The 22,018-nt window shown below is 55.4% G+C and overlaps 1 protein-coding gene across 2 annotated transcripts; it reads right to left on the reverse strand.

Moving 5' to 3' along the window:
• Positions 1-1,795: 1,795 nt before the first annotated feature.
• Positions 1,796-21,272, reverse strand: GTSE1 (G2 and S-phase expressed 1). 2 transcript variants are annotated; one of them, XM_027540494.1, is made up of 12 exons: positions 21,170-21,272; positions 20,634-20,718; positions 16,066-16,123; positions 15,343-15,967; positions 12,180-12,350; positions 11,389-11,512; positions 9,236-9,610; positions 5,419-5,491; positions 3,762-3,992; positions 3,378-3,582; positions 2,746-2,949; positions 1,796-2,286 (listed from the first exon to the last, which is right to left on the reverse strand). In XM_027540494.1, exons 2-12 carry the CDS (start codon positions 20,653-20,655, stop codon positions 2,203-2,205), a joined length of 2,172 nt encoding a protein of 723 aa, XP_027396295.1. In that variant the 5' UTR covers positions 20,656-20,718; positions 21,170-21,272; the 3' UTR covers positions 1,796-2,202. The 2 variants fall into 2 exon arrangements, with proteins under 2 accessions (XP_027396295.1, XP_027396294.1); XM_027540493.1 differs by having other exon boundaries at positions 2,737-2,949.
• Positions 21,273-22,018: the final 746 nt, after the last annotated feature.

Here is a 22,018-nt window from a genome sequence, read left to right on the forward strand (position 1 = left end):
GCTGCCACCCACCCCCACAGTGGCTGAAACAGGACACCTCGGCAACCGTGTTTTCTGCTCCTTCTTGGTTAAATGGGCGGTATTAGCTATTTGGGATCGCAGTCAGACACAACTGAGACTGAACAACCATTTGCTACTTGGCAGCTCCAAATCTTTGATCACTGCCTAACACAGGTGCACGATGGACCAGCCGTGTAAACGACAACGACATCCCAGGTGCCCCAACAACAGCAGTGTGAGCTGTGTGAATGTCAGCTGTGAAACGTGAAAGCGTGTACTCCTGAGAATAAATGGAACGTGACCATCACGTGAAGCTAGGCCTCTCAAGCTGGGAGGGTGGCCCTCTGGCGGCAGCTGAGGCTGTTCACCCCCAGGTCCCGAGGAAAGGGCGGCCCCTCCCCTCCTCTCGGTCTCCCTCCCAGGGGTGGGCTGGGGACCTGCGAGCCAGAGAGGAAAAGTGCTTTGTGGGACCAGCTGGATGGAAACCCGGACAGGAAGGGAAGAGAGCGACACACGCGGATGGCAGGCACTGCTTTACCCACTGTGCACTCTGGGGCCTCCTCCCAACTGTCTGAAGACTTTAGATCCGGTTACTCTGTCCTGCCCCGGGACACCTGTAGACTGGACATGGCACCGTGGCCCACAGGAGAGTGTGGCTGCTCCAAGGAGAGCCTGGGGGAGCAGGCGGGGGCCAAGGCCCAGCTCACCCCTGCGCTGTAGGCCGGACGGCCGGAGCCCCTCTCTCCCACCCACCGCCACGCCCCCAGAAGACAGCCATGTGCGAGCTTTGCACCCCCATGACCACTGCCCACAGGAGAGTCCCCATAAATATTCAATGAATGGATCCGACCCCAGATTTTGGCTTTCCCCTGTGAAATGAGGAGCCAGACCAGACATCTGAGGACCTTAGTGGTGGATTAACACCACACTGGCCACCGGGATGGAGACAAGGGCGGAGGAGCAGACCGCCGTGACTCCCGCGGGCTTGGCTCCACTGGCCCGGGGGAGCTCCCAGGGCGAAGGCTGTTTTAGGTCAGAGCACGGGAGGGCCACCCTCCCGGGCAGCCGCTGGTCAGCTGGACGGTTGCCCCCAGGCAGGAACCCCGCCTTCTGAGCAGCCCCTCCTTTACCTGTGGCGCTAGACCTGCAGGTGTGGCAGCGCCGCCCAGGGCGCACTTTTCACTCTTGATCCACTGGGGTTGCCCTTCCAAACGATGACCTGGAAGTGCAGGACACCCCTCTGGGGTCAGAGGCCGCCTGGCTCCATGCGGGGAGCCCTGGATGCGAGCCCCAGAGCGGGTCCACTTAGCAGTGTTCCTACTGTTTGCTGTGTAGCCACCGCAGAGACTGAGAAATTATCCGTACACACTAGCGGCTTTCCGGTCCGCTCATTTTCAACCAAGATCAAGTCAGAACAGCTGCAGGCCGCGAGTGCGCCTCCCAGGGGCCCTGCCCCCTCCACAAGGAGCGCTCCTGCTCCAGCACCCCGGGGGTCTGTCCCCTGCACACCACCCATCACCCCCGCATTCACACGAGCTCCTCCTCCCCCGTGCTCGCCTCCCCTCAGGTGTGGTCTGTGGACCATCACATCAGGACCCCCTGGCTGCCCACTCAAAGTGCAGATGACTAGGCTGCCCCGGACCTGGGGGCTGGGGCCTGGGGTCTGCACTTAACCAATTTTTCTTCATGCTAAATTTTGAAAATCACTTTGGGAGAAAGAATTAACATTTCGAATAACACATATTGTGCATACTGACCACTAATAAACGCAGCCATCTGTCTTTGAAAATTAGGATAATCTGAAACATCAAGAGGTGCTTTAATCCATTTTCATTTACTTTACCATTTAACTTAAACTAGAATATTTAACTTTTCATACAATGTTAACTTAAAAGATGGGTCACTTGCTATTTTACATGCAAAAAATCCAGACTCATCCGGAGCGTAGCCATTCTTCACTCTGCACCCAGCACGCAAGCGGGGCCGGGAGGACGGGGGCCATTGGCCTGCAGTGACCTCAGGTGGCCAGACACCGCCCCCAAGCCCATCGCCCGCTCCAGGCACGGTAACTTTACTTAGCTTTTTGTTTCATTTTACAGCTTTTCCAACACAAACTCTTCTAAAATTTATCTCTGACAGTTGAATACCACTTGAGGACTGTTCTTGTAACTGAGTGAAGTGCAAAGGACTGTTTCACTCCACTCAGAACTTGAGGAGCGGAGACTCCATGTTTTCCTTGTCAGCCTCGGGGCTCAGCAGGATCAGAGGGGAAGCCAAGTCTATGAGCTGTAGGAGAAAGGCCACACAGGTGAATGGAGCGTCTGTGACCCCCTTCCCGCCCCAAAGACCCCGAAGGACTGGCTCTCTGAAGCCAGGGCTGCCTGCGGCCGGTTCCCCACGGTTTGGCCAAAGTACTGGGTGAACTTGGCTCGGGCCCAGAGGAAAGGCACCTTGAGCGCCACGCTGAAGCCGCTGGAGGGAGGCAGCAGCACACCCAGAGGAGCTCTGAGTTCCTCTGGCGTTTCTGCTCCCTGTTAAACGCTGGGGGCCATGGGCACAGAAGGGCTCCAGCGAGATGCCTCCTTGGCACTCACACTGCTGAGGGTGAGGCGAACCGAGCCATGTGGCCCTCGGAAGCCCCCGTGGCCACTCTCCAGGGTCATCGTGATGTGCCTGAGCATCAAACCCAGCAGAGACCACTTGAGGCCAGAGCCAGCAGGCCCTGCTACAGCTCACCTGTCCCACCTCGTCAGGGGGCTTGGCCACGGCCTTCCTGTTTGCCTCTGGGGTGTTTGTCAGGAGGTCAACTAGAGGCCCACTTCCAGACCGCAGGGCCACGACTGCCTCGGGGCTTCTGCAGAAGTCAATGAGCGGGCGGTCGTCTAGGGCTGTGGCCGCAGCCTCCATGGTGAGGCTGAGTTGATCCAGTTTGAGATCCACGAGGAGAGCCTGGATGACAAACTAGAATGAAGGGCCATCCCAGCGTCTTCTGTCAGCCATCTTGGGAAAGCGGTGGGTTCTGCCTAGGCCCTGGGGGCTGCTGGTCTGGAGGCCTAAGGAAGGAGGCTGGGATGGCCCTGCTGGGCCGGGCTGTGGTGTGTGAGCACCGAGGACTCCCCTCCTGCCAGTGGTCAACATGGGAAGCCCCTCCCCTGTGAACCCCCGTCCTGGCTTCCCACCCCTCCCGTGAACACCAGCTGCCCCGATGTCAGACACAAGGAGATGCAGCTTCTGTCTCCTCCAGGGGAGGAGGTCCCACAGCCTCCCGCCTCCCAGCCGTGGCCTGGCTGACACCACAGGCCCCGGGCTGCAGGTGACGTCCTCAGTTACCCGTAGGACCCAGGAGCGCAGACGTCAGCCCTGCCTGTGCCCCTCACCTCACTGGGGGCTGTGGCTTCAGGGGGCTGTGCTTCATCCAAGGTGACTTCTACAGTGACACTTTGTGAAAAAGTAAAATCACTCTTTTCTGGAGAAAAGTCCAGTGCCTGTGGCACAGCAGACGGAGGTGAGCAGCTGCCGTTGGGGGACAAGTCGAGGCGCCTGGATGCAGGCTGGCCGTCGCCCTCCATGGCAGGCGCAGTTCTGTAAAGAGAAGAGGGCATCCATCAGGACACGCCACACAGCGCTCTTGTCTGCCTGTGACCCGGGTGGACCATGGCGGGAGCGGAAGCGGCATCTGCTGCAGAGCAGACCCCCCCAGCACATGGTCACTTGAGGTTTTACAAATTGGCGATGAAGAGACTGCAGCCTTTAACTCTCACCTCACTGTGGATTTTTTCGGGGGCTCAGAAGAGAGTCGCTTAGCAGATGTAGGCAGGGGAGAAGCCAGGAGCCTGGGCACAGTCGTGGGGGTTGCCAGAGGGAGGCTGGAGAGCCGGCGGCCGGCAGGCGTGGGCAGGGCCGATAGGCGCCTCGTGCTCACGGGGGTCCTCATGCTGCTGACAAGGCTCTGTGCGGCTGAGGACCACCTCATGGGAGTGCTGTGGGCCACCCTGGAAAGAAGAAAGCCTTCAGCAGAGATGACCCAAAACCTAACGACTCAGCCACACACTGAGAGTAGAAAACCTGTGGCTTTAACGTGGAAGGCTCAAGCCAGCGAAACCTGTTAGACCCCTGGGTGGCGGGGGTCACGGCAGCACCCCCTGGGAGCCCTGGAGTGGGCTTCGGTTCCTCAGTGGGCCCATGTGAGGCTCCGCTCTGGTTTGGCTGCACATTAGGGGTGGGACCAGGAGACGCTGTGTGGGAGTCTACGGGGTGCCGAGCCCCCTCTCGCTGGCTCTCCCATTTCCACGAGGGAGCCCAGGCCCAGGGCGGCCCGGCGGGGTCACGCAGTCTCCCTGTGTGCTCCCACTCCGAGTCCAAGACCCCTGAGCTGGGTGAGCACAGGTGAGTGGGTCGGGTGCCAGGCTCCCCACCCATCTCTCCTTCCCACCCTAACCGTCCAATCTGGTCTCGCTCTGACCCCGTGTGCATGGCAGGGAGGCAGCCCAGCGTGGCTGGTGCTGGGAAGGGAGGGCTGGCCCAACCCCAGGAAGTGTCTGCCAAGTTCATGTACAAGCAGAGGCACTCCCAGAGCCCTGGAGAGCCGAGAGGAGGGCCAGGCTGGCCTGGGGCAGAGCCAGGAGGAGGACCCTGGCCCCGGGGCTCGTCCTGCCTGTCCCACCCTGCAGGGTCCGAGGCCACACTCCCACCCTGCTCACGGGCACTGGCACCAGGACCCTGCCCTGGGCGCAGCGTGCCTGCGGGTCAGGTGACCTCACTGTGCCCCGCCCCCAGCCAACAGGCACAGGACTGAGGGGCCGGGTCCCTCCTCTGTGACAGCACTCAGAGCTGGGGAGGGCCAGCTGTGTGGACAGTGCTGCCCGCCCCCTCGGGGGGGACTGCCCTCTGTGTGAAGAACCCCCAGGAGTGCACATGTGCATGGGGCGTGTGTCGTGTGTGTGGATGTGTGCCTGTGCGTTTTCTTACTGTTTGACTGGTTCCATTCCCACTGGGCAGACGAGGAAATGAGGCCAGCAACCTTTCACAGGCTGCACGAGACGCTGACCGGGGCAGCAGCAGCTCCGGGACCCAAACCCGAGCCTGAGCCAGGCCGGCGGTCTTCAGCCGTGGCACATGGGAATCACCTGAGACCCGCAGGCCCTCAGCTCCACCCAGACCGACCAAGCGGAACCTCCAAGGAGGCTGGGCGGTCTGGCTGGAGACCCGCATGTCAGGGCTGAGGACCGGCAACCCCGCCCCGGGGGCCAGTCTGTGCTACTGCCAACCTCGAGGGACACCACGGCGGCTCAGGAGACCAGGCTCAGGCCAGGCCCGCGAGGCCAGGCTGGGGGGCCCCACACGTCGGAGAACACACTCTCAGAGGTCACTGGGGACTCGGTTTGTTCTCGTAAGAGAGGAAGCAGACAGACTCGGTACCTCCCCACCGACGTGCAGGACTGCGGCCGCTGCGCCCGACAGGACTTCGGCGTTGCACCGTCCGGGGGCTCACCTGAGAAGAGAGAGGCGGTGAGTGGTCAGGCAGCCGGGACACCACCTTCACCACACGGGCAGCCTCCTCTAAGCGTCTCTGTCCTCCCAAGTTGCAGGGAAAACCTGTGTCCCCAGAGTGCGGGGCTGGGGGAGACACATCCCTCCCCAGGGACCCACCCCAGGACCAGCAAGTGCAGAAGAGGGAGAACCCTGGTCCCACTGCTGCCCTCGGCCTGGCTGACCCCCAGACGGGGACGGAGCACTTGGTAGATGACCCTCTCAGGTCTCCCAAGAGCCCCCACAGCAGAGCTAACAAGGGGGTAGGAGGAAGGTTCCAGACGGGCCCCACGGAGCCTGCCACAGCCTCTGCTCTGGGGAACTGGGGTGGCCCGGGGTCATCACAAGACATAACGGTATTCACGTGCCATCTGGAGGCTGACAAGAGTTTCGTGTGATCTCACCTGGTCATGGAGTGACGACAAGCGGGCTCAGAGGACTGAGGCCAGGGCCACTGTTCACGGGACTGAGTCCCAGACTCACCTGGGGCCAAGGCTCAGATGCCAAGCCCCGGGTAGCAGCCTGTTGTCTTGGAGGCCACGGGCAGAGGCCATGACAGTCCCAGACGAGAAGGCGGCCCGGGCCTCCGAGGAACTGGGAGAGGCCCAGGCCAGGTCCCCCATCTCAGAGCAGCCTGCAGCGGCCGCTGTGCTCCGGGCCTGCTCCCTGCCCCGTCCACGTCCCTGCGCCTCTTCACAGCAGGATCTCAGAGAGCCGCCTGCACACGCTCATACCCACCCCCACCTCCTGTCCCCTTAGAAGCTGATCTTATCAAAGTGATTCCTGCGCCAAAACAGACAAGTTGTAAAAGCCACCCCGCCTCTAACCTGCTTCCCGAGGGGCTCGCCTTCTGGCTCTACGTTACACATCCTGCGACTTCCCACGGGCTCCCCACCCCAGCCCACACGCCTGCCCAGCCCCCAGGGTTTCTGTTTTGGCAGCGAGCGTCTAAGAACAGCACACAGCCCACCCCTGCAGCGCCCACCCACCCCACCTCCAGGGCTGAGAACTGCTTCCGCCTTTTGCTGCTTTCTTATTGGGCGTCCTGTGATGAAACTTCCCTGCACACGGTTCATGCCACCTCCTAAAGGAGCTGTGCTGACCAGCAAGCTGAGAGAACCTGTCTGGTTAAACTGTTCTCCAACTTCCTTTATTCATGCCATTAAGCACAAGCTGGAATCAAGATTGCCAGGAGAAATATCAATAACCTCAGATATGCAGATGACACCACCCTTATGGCAGAAAGTGAAGAACTAAAGAGCCTCTTGATGAAAGTGAAAGAGGAGAGTGAAAAAGTTGGATTAAAGCTCAACATTCAGAAAACTAAAACCATGGCATCTGGTCCCATCACTTCATGGAAAATAGATGGGGAAACAGTGGAAACAGTGGCTGACTTTATTTTTGGGGGCTTGAAAATCACTGCAGATGGTGACTACAGCCATGAAATTAAGACGCTTGCTTCTTGGAAGGAAATTTATGACCAACCTAGATAGCATATTCAAAAGCAGAGACATTACTTTGCCAACAAAGGTCCGTCTAGTTAAGGCTATGGTTTTTCCAGTGGTCATGTATGGATGTGAGAGTTGGACTGTAAAGAAAGCTGAGCGCCGAAGAATTGATTATTTTGAACTGTGGTGTTGGAGAAAACTCTTTGAGAGTCCCTTGGACTGCAAGGAGATCCAACCAGTCCATCCTAAAGGAGATCAGTTCATTGGAAGGACTGATGTTGAAGCTGAAACTCCAATTCTTTGGCCACCCGATGCAAAGAGCTGACTCATTTGAAAAGACCCTGATGCTGGGAAAGATTGAAGGCAGGAGGAGAAGGGGACGACAGAGGACGGGATGGTTGGATGGCATCACCGACTCAATGGACATGAGTTTGAGTAGACTCAGGGAGTTGGTGATGGACAGGGAGGCCTGGCGTGCTGCAGTCCATGGGGTCGCGAAAAGTCGGACATGACTGAGTGACGAACTGGAACTTATGATCTGACAGTGTACTTATCTGACTGCATTTTTTATCTCTTACTAGAAAAATCTAAGTTCCATCGGTGGGAGCTATCTTACCATGATGCCCCTTGTACCTGTTAGACTGCCGAGCAACGGACAACACTCAACAGCCGGCTCATTCCTTTTCAGGGTGGAGGGCGCAGGGCGCGTGACAGCTCCCCGAGTAGGGATTAAACCCACACCACCTTCTGTGGAAACGCAGAGTCAACCACTGGACCAGGGAAGCCCCAGAGTGGCTCATTCTTACATGAGCAAGAACTCCAGTGAGGTTTTCCAGTGCTAACAGCCACCTGAATTGGTCAGCAAAGCTGACAACTTCGACGTCCTGAAGCCGCTAGACAGCACGTACTTGAGAGGGGAGGCCAGAACCACCCTGGGCTTTCATCAGTGCCGTGCAGCCTCCTGCGTGACCATGTTCCTCAGATGAACTCACCTTGACCAGACGCTGCACCTGCCAGGCACCACGTGGGCTTTCTGCCCAGTGGCCCTGGCAGGACGCTGCGGCAGATGGGGAGAGCCCGAAGGGGCTGGAATTGGGAGCGGCAGTGTACTAGACACGAGGGAGTTAGAGAAGAGAGGACTAGAGAGGGAAGGAGCTCCGGGAGCCCAAGAGGGACCCCGAGTCCTGGCTGTGCAGTGAGCAGCAGCGCCACGTGGGTCGAGAACAAGCGCCAGGAACGCTGCCTCGTCACAGGGCTGGGAGGCACGCCCAGCAACTGGCCAGAGGGGACACACGGCACAGGCAGGAGGGCTCGGAAGGGCCGCAGGTGGCAGGGCTGAGCTGTCCCGAGAGTAAAGGCCGAGACCCCCACCATCAAAGCTCTAAAGGAAGCCTTGAACGAATCAAGTTCTACTGAAACCTAACTGCCTGTCAAAGCAAGGTTCAACTCCTTCAAGTCCAGATATGCAGAAAATTTATGATGTCTAGCAGACAATAAAAAATCGTTAGACAAGTGAAGAAGCAGGAAAATGTGACCATCACCAGGAAAAAAATTAGTCAATAGAAACAGGCCCCAAACGATACAGAGGATGGAATTAGAACACACCATTATAGACATGTTCAAGAATTCACAGGAAAACATAAGCACCACGAGGACAATAAAAGGGGAAACTGTAAGGTCAGAAATGAAAATCTAGCTGGATGGACTTAAGAGCAGATTAGACACACGGTGGAAAAAACAAACACGTGTGCATGGAGACAGGCCAGAGAAACGAGCCAGACAGAAGCAGAGGAAGGAGGGGGGCGGAGCGCGAGTGACCGAGGGGACAGCACGAGAAGGCCTCTGACACAGAGACTGGAGTCCCAGGGCCAGGGGGGCAAGGAAACATGTTTGAAGAAACAATGGCTACATTTTCCCCAGACCCAGTTAAAAATATCAACGCACAGAACAAAGGAGCTCAAGAAGGCCCAAGCAGGATAAACACAAAGAAAGCCACACAAAAATACATTAGTAACAAAAACCCTGAAAATAACAACAGAAAGTCTAAGAGTAGCCATGGAACAATGATATGTTTACAAAGAGGAGAGTAATTTAAGAAATTCACTAACTTATCCAAACCTACAAAAATTAAAAGACATATAAAATGCTTTATAAGAAATGAAAGCAAACACCATCACCAAAACTGATAATTATTTGAACTTTATAAATATAATTTGTTCACTATTTTAAAAACATGTTAAAGTTTATCTATGACTTACCAGTAGAAAATCTGGGAATTTTAAATTGATTCGTAGGGGTAGCCACAGCCTTTGTCTTGGAGTTTAGACAGGAATCGCGCCTCCTTGTACCCCCGGTCTTATCCCACTGAGAAGACTGTGACAAACCACAACAAGAGCTCGGCCCAGGGCCTCCCTGTTCCGGGGTCTGGGGCTGGGGGAGAGATGCTCTGGGGGGCCCCCTGGGCCGCTCCGCCGTCCACTCCGCAGCCTCTGGCCTCTGGCTTTGCCTGCAGGCCACGCCCCCGGGTCCCGCCTTCAAGGACGGCCGTGGCAGGGCGAGCCCCGCTCTGCCCGTCTGGCTGGAGCTTGACCGGGCACTGTCCGCAGAGATGCCTGGACGCTCACTGGGCTTAGCTGGAAGAGGAGACAGGAAATCTGGTTGTCACTCACCCCGATGCTGTGTTTAAATGATGAAGTTATTTAACATACACACACAAGATATGCTATCTTTAGCATATCTACCTCAGAATGTGGAAAAGAAAACAACTTATTTCTATCATGGTGATTTCCATATTAAAAAATACGACACAGGAACAATATTCTGCATGTCCACCAGACAACATCCTCAGACACAAGACGACCCGGGTTGCTTGTGGCTTAGCTGAGTATGATCCGAGGTGCTGATTCTAGACACGGTTGCCAAGATGCATCAGGATGCATAAACTCAAGCTCTCTTGTCCTCACTATGTCGACAGCAGAACTCTATCCCAGCTGAGCAGGTGAAGACGGACAGTCTGGTCAGATGCCCCACCTGGCCAATCAGGGGTGCGGGCAGGGAGACATGGAGAGCAGATGCTCCTTACTAGTCAGTTCCTTTCAGCCACAGGGAGGCTGGGTCCTGTCAGTCACCGGGACTATTTAAACGAGCTAGCTGAAAATACTCAGTTGCCAAAATAGCCAACACAGGCCAACCTGGGGAAAGGCTCTTAAAGAGAAACTTAGGAGGACTAAACCGCAGCCCACGTCACACAGAGTGCAGGCTCATGGTGCTCTTCCCGCCGCAATGACGGTCAGATCCCCATCAGATCTGACCCTGGGGATTTTGCCACGGAAAACTGAGGAACACACACCAGAAGGCCCCCCGCAGCCTGTCTCGACCTTTCCCAGAGGTAGGCTCAGAAATCATAGACAGAACTGGTGCTGATGCCTGAAGCAACACAGCCAGACTCACGGAGCCTAGTGTAACAAAACTTCGTTTCCCTGAACACGCGCCGTGCCACACACGGGGCCAGGGCACCGTGTGGTCCTCAGGCCCGCAGGGACACTGCGAGGGCGGGGCCGCCCCCTAGTTTGTAAAGGTACAGACGCAACTTCAGTTCTCCTAACCACCCAGGCGGTCGGGGCCCCAGATCGGACCAGCCTCGCTCCAGAGGAGAGACTTCTCACGTCTGTGTACAAAACGCAGGCCGTGCTGCCCGGCTTAGAGCCTACCCAGCAAATCTGTTTCAAAGAAGGTTTTAGTCCTTGAGGGCAGGAGGCCGCGTGCCTTCCCACAGCCTCCTAGGGTTTCTCCCCTTTACCAGCAGATGGCACCCTCGGCTTGGAAAGACAGCAAAGTCGCCTGAGTTGAAACAGGTTTGAGCAGATTTAAACAAACACCCAGGAGTTACGGCTCCTACGCCTACACTATCTGGAACAGCCCCACTTTAAAATACTACATTTGATCACGTGGCTGAGGCTGGCCTCAGCGTCATGCCGGGTCCTTGGCACCAGCAGGAAGTGCCCACCTTGTGACAGCTTGTGCTCAGTCATGTCTGACTCAGAGACCTCAAGGACATAGCCCACCAGGCTCCTCTGTCCATGGGATTTCCCAGGCAAGAATACTGGAGTGGGTTGCCATTTCCTTCTCCAGGGGATCTTCCCAACCGAGGGATCAAACCCAAGTCTCTTGCATCTCCTACATTGGCAGGCGGGTTCTTTACCTACAGAGCCACCTGTGACAGCTTAACTCAGCAGAAACTAAGACCGCCTGCCTGACCGTGCCTCTCCTCGGAGGAGGGGAGGCACCTTGAGGATGGAGGCTTCAACAGTCTCCCTACCCCAGACCAGAGCCAGCCTTCCAGAACCTGCAGCCGAGCTGAGTGGTTCTGTGAAGAGTCTGGCAGGAACAAGGCGCTCAGGGCTGGCCTTACCTCCGCCAGTCGCAGGGGAAGCACGTGCCGTGGAGCTCAGGCCTGAGACAGACCCCGACGAGGACCTTCCTGCCAGGCCGCCAGCATACCCAGGTGGTTTTAGCATGGTTTTCTTCGGCCCGGACTAAAACAGAGACTGCATTACCTACCCAAGACTTATTTCTGCAAAATTCGGGGTTTTCAACAGCTTACAAGATATCATCTCGAATCAGAGAGAGGCTGAGCAGTGTTCCCTGGCGTGGCCGCCAGGCTGCCTGTGTGAGGAGCGCCGGGAGCCTGCTGACCGCAGGCGTGGGGCCTGGACTCCAGCCTGGGGAGTCGAGAGCTGCAGGGCCCAGTGTGGGCAAGCTTAGCAAGTACCACCAGGGACGTGGCACTTTCACAAGCACACAGAGCTCAGCGCTGGAAAACAAACAGCAAAGACGAGGACGGTCGCCCCCACGCCTGGGAGGAGCTGTAGTTTTCAAAGCACCAACAGCCCATCTCCTCGGCACACCAACCCCGTGAGGGAAGCAGGGGCATCTCTGCCATCAGACACCCCGATGTCAGCTCAGGGGGGGCCGACGTTCCGCGGTGCTCACGGCTCCCCGGGGGCAGTGGCCAGGCCCTGCCACGTGCCAGTCCTGTATGCCCTGCATTTCAGCACACCGCCCCTCCTAGATCCTATCTTCAACCTCCTAAACATTGATTTTGGTCCAGACGCATCCCACATCCCACATCCTCAAAGCTGCCTCTTACTCCCTGCACTCACAGGCCAAGCCCCACCCCTGCCCCAGCCCCGGCCAACCCACCTTGTTTGGAACAGGGAGCGACCGCTTGCCTGGGACCAAGTGGCTTCCACTGGCTGGCACGCTGGCGACGGCCCGGGTGGTGCTGAGCTTGTCTGGGGGCACGCTGCTGTGGGTGTCCTTTTCATTTTGGATTTTCATCCTGGGAGGACTAGCTGGTTTCTGTCTCACAGGCTGAAAAATTGTAAATCGAAATGTGAGAACTGTCTAGTCTTTCACAACGTAGAGACACATAAAGGCTTCAATTAGAGGGCATGCACCATCCATCTTCCCAACATGCAGTCCTCAATTCATCAACGGGAGAGAAAAGAACATAGCGGTTCACTTCCTCCGCCAAATTACCACAGAAAAAAATGATGATGGAGCCTGCTTCCTCATTAAAAACAGGGTAAAATAATACCAAGACAGACTATTAATAGGAGAGAACTCCTCTAGGCTAGTCCTCAATCAGGATTCTTATTTAAGGGTGATAATGAGGAAATGGGATCTGGTTACACAAATTTTAAAATGCCGTCCAGAAAGGAATCGTTCATTAAATGGTCATGCCCTCTACCAGAGGAGCTGCTCGGCTGCAATGAATCTTCATCTAGGACTGAAAGCCATTTTTCTTTAGTGAGCAGAGCCCAACAAAGAATACATTCCTCACTTTTAGGTACAAGGGCATTCGTGGAAGTAATTCATGCTTCCATAAATAACCCCCCATACTAAGAAGAGTTCAGAAGAAGCAAAAGCAGCTCATAAAGCAGTAACCTTCTTTCTCCTTTACATCATTTTTTACATCGAGATATGCTTCACCTAAGCTAAGGTCCACCATTTTAAAGCGTGCACTTGAGTGGCTTTAGCATACGGTCACAGCGTCACTGGACAACATTTTGTTGCCCCAAAAAGCAACTCCTGGCCGTCAGCACTCCTTGCACCTCCCAGCAGGGTGACCATGGACCCACTGTCTCCAGAGCAAGACAGGACTCGCCTGCTACGGTTACTTCCTGTGAATGAGACCGTACAACATGGGACCTTCTGCGTCTGGCTTCTTCCTCTGACCGTGTTCCCAGGGTCACCCATGTTTACCAGCATTTCTTCACGGGCCAAAAGTATCCCACTGCATGGACCAGTCATCAGCTGGTGGGCATCTCGATTGTTCCTACTTTTTGGTTATTATGAATGAAGCTGCTTTCAACACTGCTACACGGGTTTCTGTGTGGACATATGTTTTCAATTGTCTTGGGAATACGCCCAAGTAGAACATGTGGAATTGCTGGATCATGTGATAATTCTGAGTTTAACTTTTCCAGGAACTGCCCAACTGTTTTTCCACAGAGGCTGCACCACTGCACAGCCCTATGGGCAATGCACAGGGATGCAGTTTCTCCACGTCCTCATCAACACTTAGTTTTTTAATTCTCACTACAGCCATCCTGGGTTTTCCTCGTAGCTCAGATGGTAAATCATCTGCCTGCAATGCAGGAGACCTTGGTTTGATTCCTGGGTCGGGAAGATCCCCCGGAGAAGGAAATGGCAACCCACTCCAGTATTCTTGCTTGGAGAATCCCATGGACAGAGGAGCCTGGCGGGCCACAGTCCATGGGGTTGCAAAGAGTTGGACACGGCTGAGCGACACCACCACCACCCCAGTCATCCTGGCAGGTGTCCTGAAAAGACACTTCTAGGCGGCGCCATCAAGAGGCCCAGCCTTGTCCACAGGTGATCCTCACAGGTGGCGGTGTGTAAGTGAGTCAGTTTCCATAGAAACAACATGGGAAGTGATGGGGGTCCCTGTGTGAGCTCAAACAGCTCCATGGTCCAGCTAACCCCTCATTGACCAAAACTCAGCTCTCTGGCAAGAGTGCTTCTTACGACCCAGAAAATTAAAGGATCCAGAATAGTCATGGGCTTCCCTGGTGGCTCAGACGGTAAAGAATCCGCCTGCAATGCAGGAGACCTGGGTCCGATCCCCTGGTTGGGAAGATCCCCTGGAGGAGGGCATGGCCACCCACTCTAGTATTCTTGCCTGGAGCATCCCCGTGGACAGAGGAGCCTGGCGATCTGCAGTCCATGGGGTTGCAAAGGGCTGGACACGACTGAGGACTAAGCACAGAACAGGTGAAATTACACCACAACCCCGGCCCTGAGCCTATGTGTGACCACACAAATCCGGGCCCAAGTCCGGTGTTGCACCTGGACCCACGATGCTTTCATTCTGGAAAAGTCACTTCAGAAATTTACATCCAAACGATCTCCAGGAAAAGGCATTTGCAAGACTAAAGGACAGCTTCAGCCCTGGGGAAGCAGAGGCCACACGGCCCCTCGAAGGGTCTCCGTGCAGAACTGCGTCCAGCCTGGTTCAGTTCTGGGCTCTGCTGGCAGGCAGTTGTGGGCTCAGGAGCCGTGCAGGGATCTTCTTTGCCTGTGCTGGGTGTTTTGCACGGACCTAACCCTGCTGACAGCCCCGCGAAGCAACGCTCCTCTCTAACTAGCTGGGAGTGCTGAAGCTGGTGGCCAGGGCCGCGGAGCTGGGGACGGCGCAGGGCAGGCTCCCGGCTCTCCCTCGCCTCCCCTGTGCTACCGCCCCGCCCTGAGCTCAGAATCAGAGGAGACAAACCCAGGTGGCAGCCGCAGTCTGACCCCTACCCTGCTACCCACAGACTGCTAGGACTCCCAGCTTGGCTAACAGCACCCCAAAGACACACGTGTCCCCCACATCCCAGAGCAGCACCTCCACTCATGTCTGGGAGGAAGGCAATCTAAACACAGTCATGGTTCAGAGGGAGACTCGTGGCCATCCAGAAGGGGATTTGGCAAAGAAGCTGCTTGTTAACGCACCTAAAATCCCTAATGGGAGCGGGGAGGGGGGCGGGTTGGTGAGGGGAAATGTCCAGTGCTGTAACAAAACGAAAGGGAAGACCTCAAACAGAATGGAGGAGGAGGTGTCCTTGAGTCACCACGATAGGGACCCAGCCCTGCCTGTGCCACCCCTGCCTGGCTCCCCACGCCACGGACACAGCTCCTTCTGAAGTTCCCATGCCAGCATCTCTGAGTCCTCCCTCCAAGCAAGACATCCCCAGGCTTCCCCCACAGCGGTCTGTTCCGGGGCATAAACCCAGAGGGCTCGGAAGCAAGGCCGCGTCTGGTCCCCGAACAGAAGTGCTGGGGGAGCTGGAGGGGCTACCTTCTCCACGGCCGAGTGAAGGCTCTTTGCTCGAAGGGACGAGGTTCGGGGCGGCAGCAACTTGCTGGCGACCTTCTTCTGAGCCCCGGCCTGGTTCGGAGGCTGAGCAGCACTGGGCTCTGCTGGCAGAGAAGGGCACAAGGTGGGCGGCGGACCCGAGGTCTCGGGGCAGCCGGTCTGGGCCGGAGCGGCCAGCGGGGCTGCGCTGGAGGCGGGCTGAGTGCCCCGGAGCAGGGGTGCCCTCCAGAGGTCGTCCGACAGGCAGTATGTCTCCCGCTTAAGTGACTTGGGGCTTTTCTTCACTTCGTTTTCTCTATCGAAGAGGTTTATTTTGAGTTTAGGCTCCTGAATGAATCCTTCCCCTCCCTGGCCCCCAGGGTCTTCGGGCTGGGCCGCCTGGGCCGCCGTGGTTCTGCCGTTGCTTTGTATCTGGAAGGCCAGTAAGTGAGCTTCTTTATAAACTTCCACAAACTTTTCCCCCGCGAGCGGACTCCAGATGAAGTGTCTTTCAGAAGCTGGCAAAGGAGGTTCTTCGGGAATCTGATTATTTAATTCTAAGCTGGCAGCAATACATCTTTCTTTATGGCCAATAGGTCCGAAAAAGACTTCATCATCTTCATTGGCACTATTTTAAAAGAAAAGGATTATTAACACTGGCATCACGCAAAAGACTTGACCGAACGTGGTTACACCAAGGCAAGGGGAGAAAACTCATTTTTTTACCTTGAAGAAGACAACGAAAGGTCGAAGTCAAACTTTTCATCAGCCAACAGAAGAATGTCTGGGGAGGAAAAAGTCGGCCGTTACCTTAGGGGTGGGCTGATAACGAGCAAACATCACCAGCCTCCACCAGCGATCAAAACTCTTCAAATTTCACTTCTACAGTGTGACAGCAGTATTTTAATAATCACATTTTCTCAAGGGGCTCTAGATTATCTTAATTTTTCCTTTAAAAAAAAAATAGCATCAGCCATTCTGTGTTCGCTAAGCTGCCATCAAAGCCCAAGTCCTTGTTTTTAAGTTCTTATATTTAAGACACGATCTAAAATGCATTCACCGAGTCATTCGATTAGCTTTGCAAGACTCAGTCAGTCATTTTCTGGTAAAGAACATTTTCAAAAGACCCCCTGCCTCAGCTCCCCAACTCTCCAGTTACAGACTACAGCTAGTCCTCTTTCAAAAGCAAATTCAGTGCCCCTCACAGGCACAGTAGGGGCCCCATGCACACCTGAGGACCATCACCTCTCCCTGGACCCCATCCCAAATGGCCAGATAAAGCGCAGCTGACATCCTGCGTACACAGGGCCTTCACCAGCCCTGACGGCCCATGAGCCTCTGGGCGAGCGCACCCCTTGGCTGGGGCCACCACTCTTTGCCCCAGCTCCACATCCCGCTCCATGCCCGCCTCCCTTAGGGCTTCCTGGGGCTCCCACGGCCCCGGCCCTGATGTCTGCCTCAGCATCACCATCCTGTAAGGACGTGTCTCTCGCCCTTCTGCGGCGCCACCCGGCCTGGACGCGCCTCCAAACAGTGAACGGCTAGTCCTCTCCCAAGCTCCACCTCAGGGTCTGGACACTTAGCAACTATTTCTCAAAAAGCAACGAACCGGGGATTCCCTGGTAGCCCAGTGGTTAAAAATCTGCCTTAACCAACACTAAGCAACATTGACCAACAAGTGAACAAAAGGAAAGAATGTGGAGGTTAAAACTGCCGCAACGGACAGATGCTATGATTACATACAAGAAGTATCAAGAAAATCAACTGAAAACTATTATAAATTGTGAAAGAATAAAAGCAAATGTCTGAGGACAAAATTATTATACGACAAATCAACAGCTTTCATATCTAAAAAGAAGAGAAGGTATAATGGAAGAGAAGACCTCATTTACTATAACCAAAAAATGCAAAACACCTGTGAATTAACAAGAACTATGCAAGATGGATACAAAGAAAGTTCAGCATATCATAAAAGTAACATATCAAATAAAAGGGGAAAATGCATTATTCAATGAATGGTATTGAGATAAACTAGATAATCCTTTGAGAGGGAGAAATACACACATCTGAAGTTTGATCCATAGCTCATAGACCATACCAGGACAGATCCCAAAAAGGTCCAAGACTTAACTGAAAAAAACTAAACCCAAAAGGAACAAGAAACCACGGGGAAATCCCTGTATAGCCTGGAGTGCGGAGGTTTAACTCTGTCACCAAGCTGGAAGCCATAAAACAACAGGTTGATAGTCCAACATATTAAAGATTTAACGTCTCTGCGTGACAAAAACCACCGCGAGCAGAGTTGGCAGGAGCAACAGACAGGGAAGAGAACACGCGCGGTCCCATCGCGAGGGCTGATGGCGAGCGCTCCCACAGACCGCAGGCGAGCGCTGGACACGCGGGAAGAGCAGGCAAAGGACACGAGCAGAGCGAGGCACAGGGGGCAAAAGGAGACGTTCTGAAACACACGACCGGAAGCTCAGTCGCACTCAAAAGCAAGAGCCATGAAAAACTCAGAGACGCCCAGGACTCCAGTTTTCATTGATAAGACTGTTAAAAATCTAAAAGTTTGATCTGTAAGCTACTACAGCTGTACGGAGGGCAGCCTGACAGTGCCTACCGAGAAAGAAGCGCACGCACCCTGGCGGGAGGCCCACTGCTGCCGAGCACCCCACCTGGTTTGCTGCAGCAGCACTTGCAACAGCAAGATACCAGCCACAAAGCCAAAGCTCCCGGGTGGCAGATAAGCGTACAGCACATCCCCACAGCGGAATGGAACACGACTTGGGCTCAGAGAAGAACAGTAACACTTCCTATATTGACACACAGAGCTCATGGAGATAAATGAGAGGCAAAACCCAAGATGGCACCCAGGGTTCTACATGCTATAGAAGAGGGGGCTGGACTGACAGGTACTGCCTCGCACGTGCACAAGTCAGGTCTGGACTGCCCAGGAGGCCGAGGAGATCAGTGGCCTCTGGAGGTGGTAACTGGGCAGCGGAGGGGCATAAAGGAGGAGGAGATGGACTTCTCACTTTTTAATGTGTCTAAAACCTAGGAAGTCAATTTCATGGGTCACTACCAGAAAATTCCAAACGTCTGCTGTGGGAAAAGGAATTCTAGACCGGGAGTCAGGGGAAAAGCCTTCCACGCCAGGCTCCGCCGGTGGCTCAGGGTGACCTGGGCTAGCTGCCCCTCCATCCACTCTGCAGACGTGGGCTGCGTCCTCCGCTAGGCACTCCTCAGGGGCGCATTGTCCAGTGGGCATACACCGTGGAAGGCGGTGTGGGGAGGGGCCGCCGGGAAGTAGGGACACCTCTGAGGCCAGTGGCTGGAGGAGGTGGAGACACAGGTCAGGTCAGATCCTGGGTGGCGTCCAAGCCATGGCAAGCTTTTAGTTTATTCAGAGTGCAATGGGAGCTATCGAAGGGTTTTAAGCAGAAGAGTATTGTGCTCTAACTTCTGTTTTTAAAAGGCTACCCTGGTGGATGTGCTATAAAAGAAGCAGGCGGTATCTACTGAAATTTCAGCATACACATTGGCTAAAATGCATAATATATATGGTAGGTGGAGGCAAGTTAATATGGCTGAGACCAAGGTGGTGGCATCAGGGTGGAGCTGGAAAGAGGCAGATGGATTCAAAATATACCGTGGAAACGACAGTAATTGATGACTGAACAAATGCTTCACAACCTTCTCAGCTAGGTGAATGGACAGACACTTGACTTCTATTACAGAGACAATAGAGAAGGAAATGGCAACCCACTCCAGAATTCTTGCCTGGAGAATTCCATGGACAGAGGAGCCTGGTGGGATATAGTCCATGGGGTCACAAAGAGTTGGACAGGACTGAGTGACTAACTTTCTTTCTGCTTTTCACAAAGACAAAGAATCAGCCAAGAATGGGGTGGGAGGTGGGACCCGCTGAGTAAGAGGTGGGAGACATTCACGTGAAGACGCCAGCCAGCCAGGTGGATGCACAAGCCCAGAGCTCAGAGGAGAGGCTGTGCCCAGACAAAACGTGGGCACCACCAGAAGGTGGAAGGATTTAAAGGACTGTCTGAGAACCTGTTGGAGGGTAGGGGGAGTTCAAAGAGACCCCAGACCAGGTCCTGGGCAACTCGGCTTCAGAAGGTAGGGCAGAATGAGAAGTCTGCAAACAGATGGAGATATACTGGCCAGAGTGGGCAGAAGGAAAAGCAAGAAGCCAAGCTGGCCAAGTTTCCTGTAGGAGAAGAGGTCAAAAGTCACTGAAAGGACAGAAAAAAACGACCGTAGATTTCACAACACGGATGTGCTCACTGGTGGACAAAGGCAGTCTGGGTGAAGTGAGAGGGCAGAGGAGGTTCGGAGGGGTTGAAGGTTGTGGAAAAGAACAGCAGAACAAGTGGGAAAGCTCTTGCCCTGAAGTCTGGCTCTGAATAAGGCACACAGCAGCGGAGAGGGCGTGGAGCACATGAGGGCAAGTCGGACAGCGGGACCTATTTGTACATCATGAGCATGAAGAACAGACAAGAAAAGATATAAAGATACAAAGGATGGGTGACAGGCAGGATTAGTCCTCAGGAAGCAGCAACAGGGATTCAGCTGCATGTGGAAGGGACTGGAAAAGGAGGGCGTTTTCGCCAGGGTGGAGGTCAGGCTGCAGCAGCAAACCCTGTTCTAGAACCGAGGAAGCAGCGCTGATGACTAGCAGTCTTGGGGCTGTTTCTGCAGAATGGGGGTGTTAAGGAGAAACTGGGTACCCAGTCTCCCTGACTCGCACACGTGTCCTGAAGACAAAGGATATAAAGGATGTCCCCGCGCTTCAGCAGAAAAAGAGGGCAGGGCCCGTAACTCCTTTTGTAAGGCTGTGCTCTCACTTCCACACTCACAGCAGGCAGGAACAGAACAGGACAGCAAGGCTACAGGCCAGGTCGACTGGTCCGACGTGCTGGCAACGATCCTGGCAACGATCCTGGACAAGTCTCAGCAACCAGCCAAGAGGCAACATCAGTTCCCCAGACCTGAGTGCCTGTGGAGAACGTCAGGCCCTGGGGACAATGAAGTATATAGAACAGAAAGAATCCCTGCTCCGCGGGAAGTCACAACTTGGGGGGTAAAGAGAATGTAGAAAACCCGAAAAAGAAAGAAGTTAGAGGAATGAAAAAACTCGGGGAAGACAGTTTACCGGGGCGCAGAGAACGGGGTGAGTACTGAATAAACAAACGAGCAAGTTTTCTCAGGAGCATTAAATCGACCTGCGTGTTCCCTGAGACCCCCGGACCGACAGGGCTGCGGAGACAAGGACGTACCTTCCTTCTTGGGAGCCTCCATCTCCGCTTCCTGGGGGGGCCAGGCAGGCTGAAGGCACGTCGCTTCCTCCTTCCGCGGCCAGGGCTGTCAGAGGTCACAGCAAGGAGCAGGAGACAGAAGCGGGGTGGGTGTCGGAGCCCGGGTTCCCCCAGCCCCCCAGGGAAGCCCCCACCGTGCGGGCCGCTGCAGCACCGGCTAGGCAGAGAGGGCTGGTTAGGGAGAGGTCGCGAGGCCAGCAGAGGCCAACGAGTCAGGGAGAGACCGCGAGGCCGGCAGAGGCCACCACGACCGCAGCCCAAGACCCTCCGCCCCGGGGCCCGCTCGCCTCTGGGCCGGCGCCACCCGAGGCAGGCCCGAACGGGGGCACTGGACCCGGACAACCAGACCTCCCCGGCTGGGCTTCAAGCCGGGGGTCTTCGGCTTGAAGACCTCCTTCAGCCTCGCCGGAGCGTGCAAGGGAGTACCCCCCGCCCCGAGGACCCCTGACTGCCCCCCTACACAGAGCCACACCCGAGTCGCCCGACGACCCCCTTACCCCAGAGCCGCTGCGATACCCCAGCCGACGCGCCTGCGCCCTGGATTTAAACGGGGCGCGCAGGAAGCGCTGCGGGCTGCTGATTGGCCGGTTTGAAAGGCCGCGGGGCCCGGTGCATCCTGGGGGTTGTAGTCGGAGCCTCAAGAGGGGTGGGGGGAGGGAAATGGAAGGTGGCGCGCGTGCGCACTGCCTTGGCTCGCTGCGCATGCCCGACAACTGGCCAGAGCCGGGCCGCACTGGGCTGGGTGCCTTAGGCTCCTTTGGTGTCTCCGTAGGCTCAGCATCAGGACAGCTACGTGTCGCAAGGGACATGGTTATGACACCACATCTTCAACCTTAAATGAAGATCCAATTCCTATGGTAGGAAATAGGTGCGTATGCCCGCTTTGTAGAGCACTGCCGGTTCGTTCTGGGGGATAAGAAAACCCCATCCCTGCCCGCGGAGCGCCCGGTGACTCTGGGTGACCAGACACCCTAGTTTATGGCCCTGGACCACCCTGACACCTCATTTCTATTTAGAGGCTCCCTCTGCAGCCTTCAGCCTCGCTCTTTGCGGTCCCCTTCACTTCTGATGTGCTGGGTACGCACTCCCTCAACCCTCCCTGAGCTTCTGTCCACAGGCTCCCTTCTGAGTTCCATCATCTGTTCAGGATCCTACTTAACTGGAGAAGAGAGATGGGGCCATGCCGGGAGCCTTCATATTGCATATTGAGTGCATATTGCGTGCAGCACTTTCCACAGCATCATCTTTCAGGATCTGGAATAGCTCAACTAGAATTCTATCACTGCCGAGAGCCAGCGTGAGGAACTCCGCCCATGGCAAAGGTCAGGAGGAAGGAGGCTCAGCAT

Source organism: Bos indicus x Bos taurus, chromosome 5 (assembly GCF_003369695.1).
Source record: "Bos indicus x Bos taurus breed Angus x Brahman F1 hybrid chromosome 5, Bos_hybrid_MaternalHap_v2.0, whole genome shotgun sequence".
Taxonomy (NCBI): Eukaryota; Metazoa; Chordata; class Mammalia; order Artiodactyla; family Bovidae; genus Bos; species Bos indicus x Bos taurus.

Excerpts from the sequence above, each read along its gene's own strand:
- GTSE1 (XM_027540493.1), bottom strand. The coding sequence starts at position 20,655 with ATGGAGGCTCCCAAGAAGGAAG. Across the intron at positions 3,583-3,761 it reads CCGAAAAAATCCACAGTGAG|AACTGCGCCTGCCATGGAGG; the intron begins GTGAGAGTTAAA and ends TTCTCTTTACAG. Across the intron at positions 2,950-3,377 it reads AAGCCACAGCCCCCAGTGAG|GCTCTCCTCGTGGATCTCAA; the intron begins GTGAGGGGCACA and ends TTTGTCATCCAG.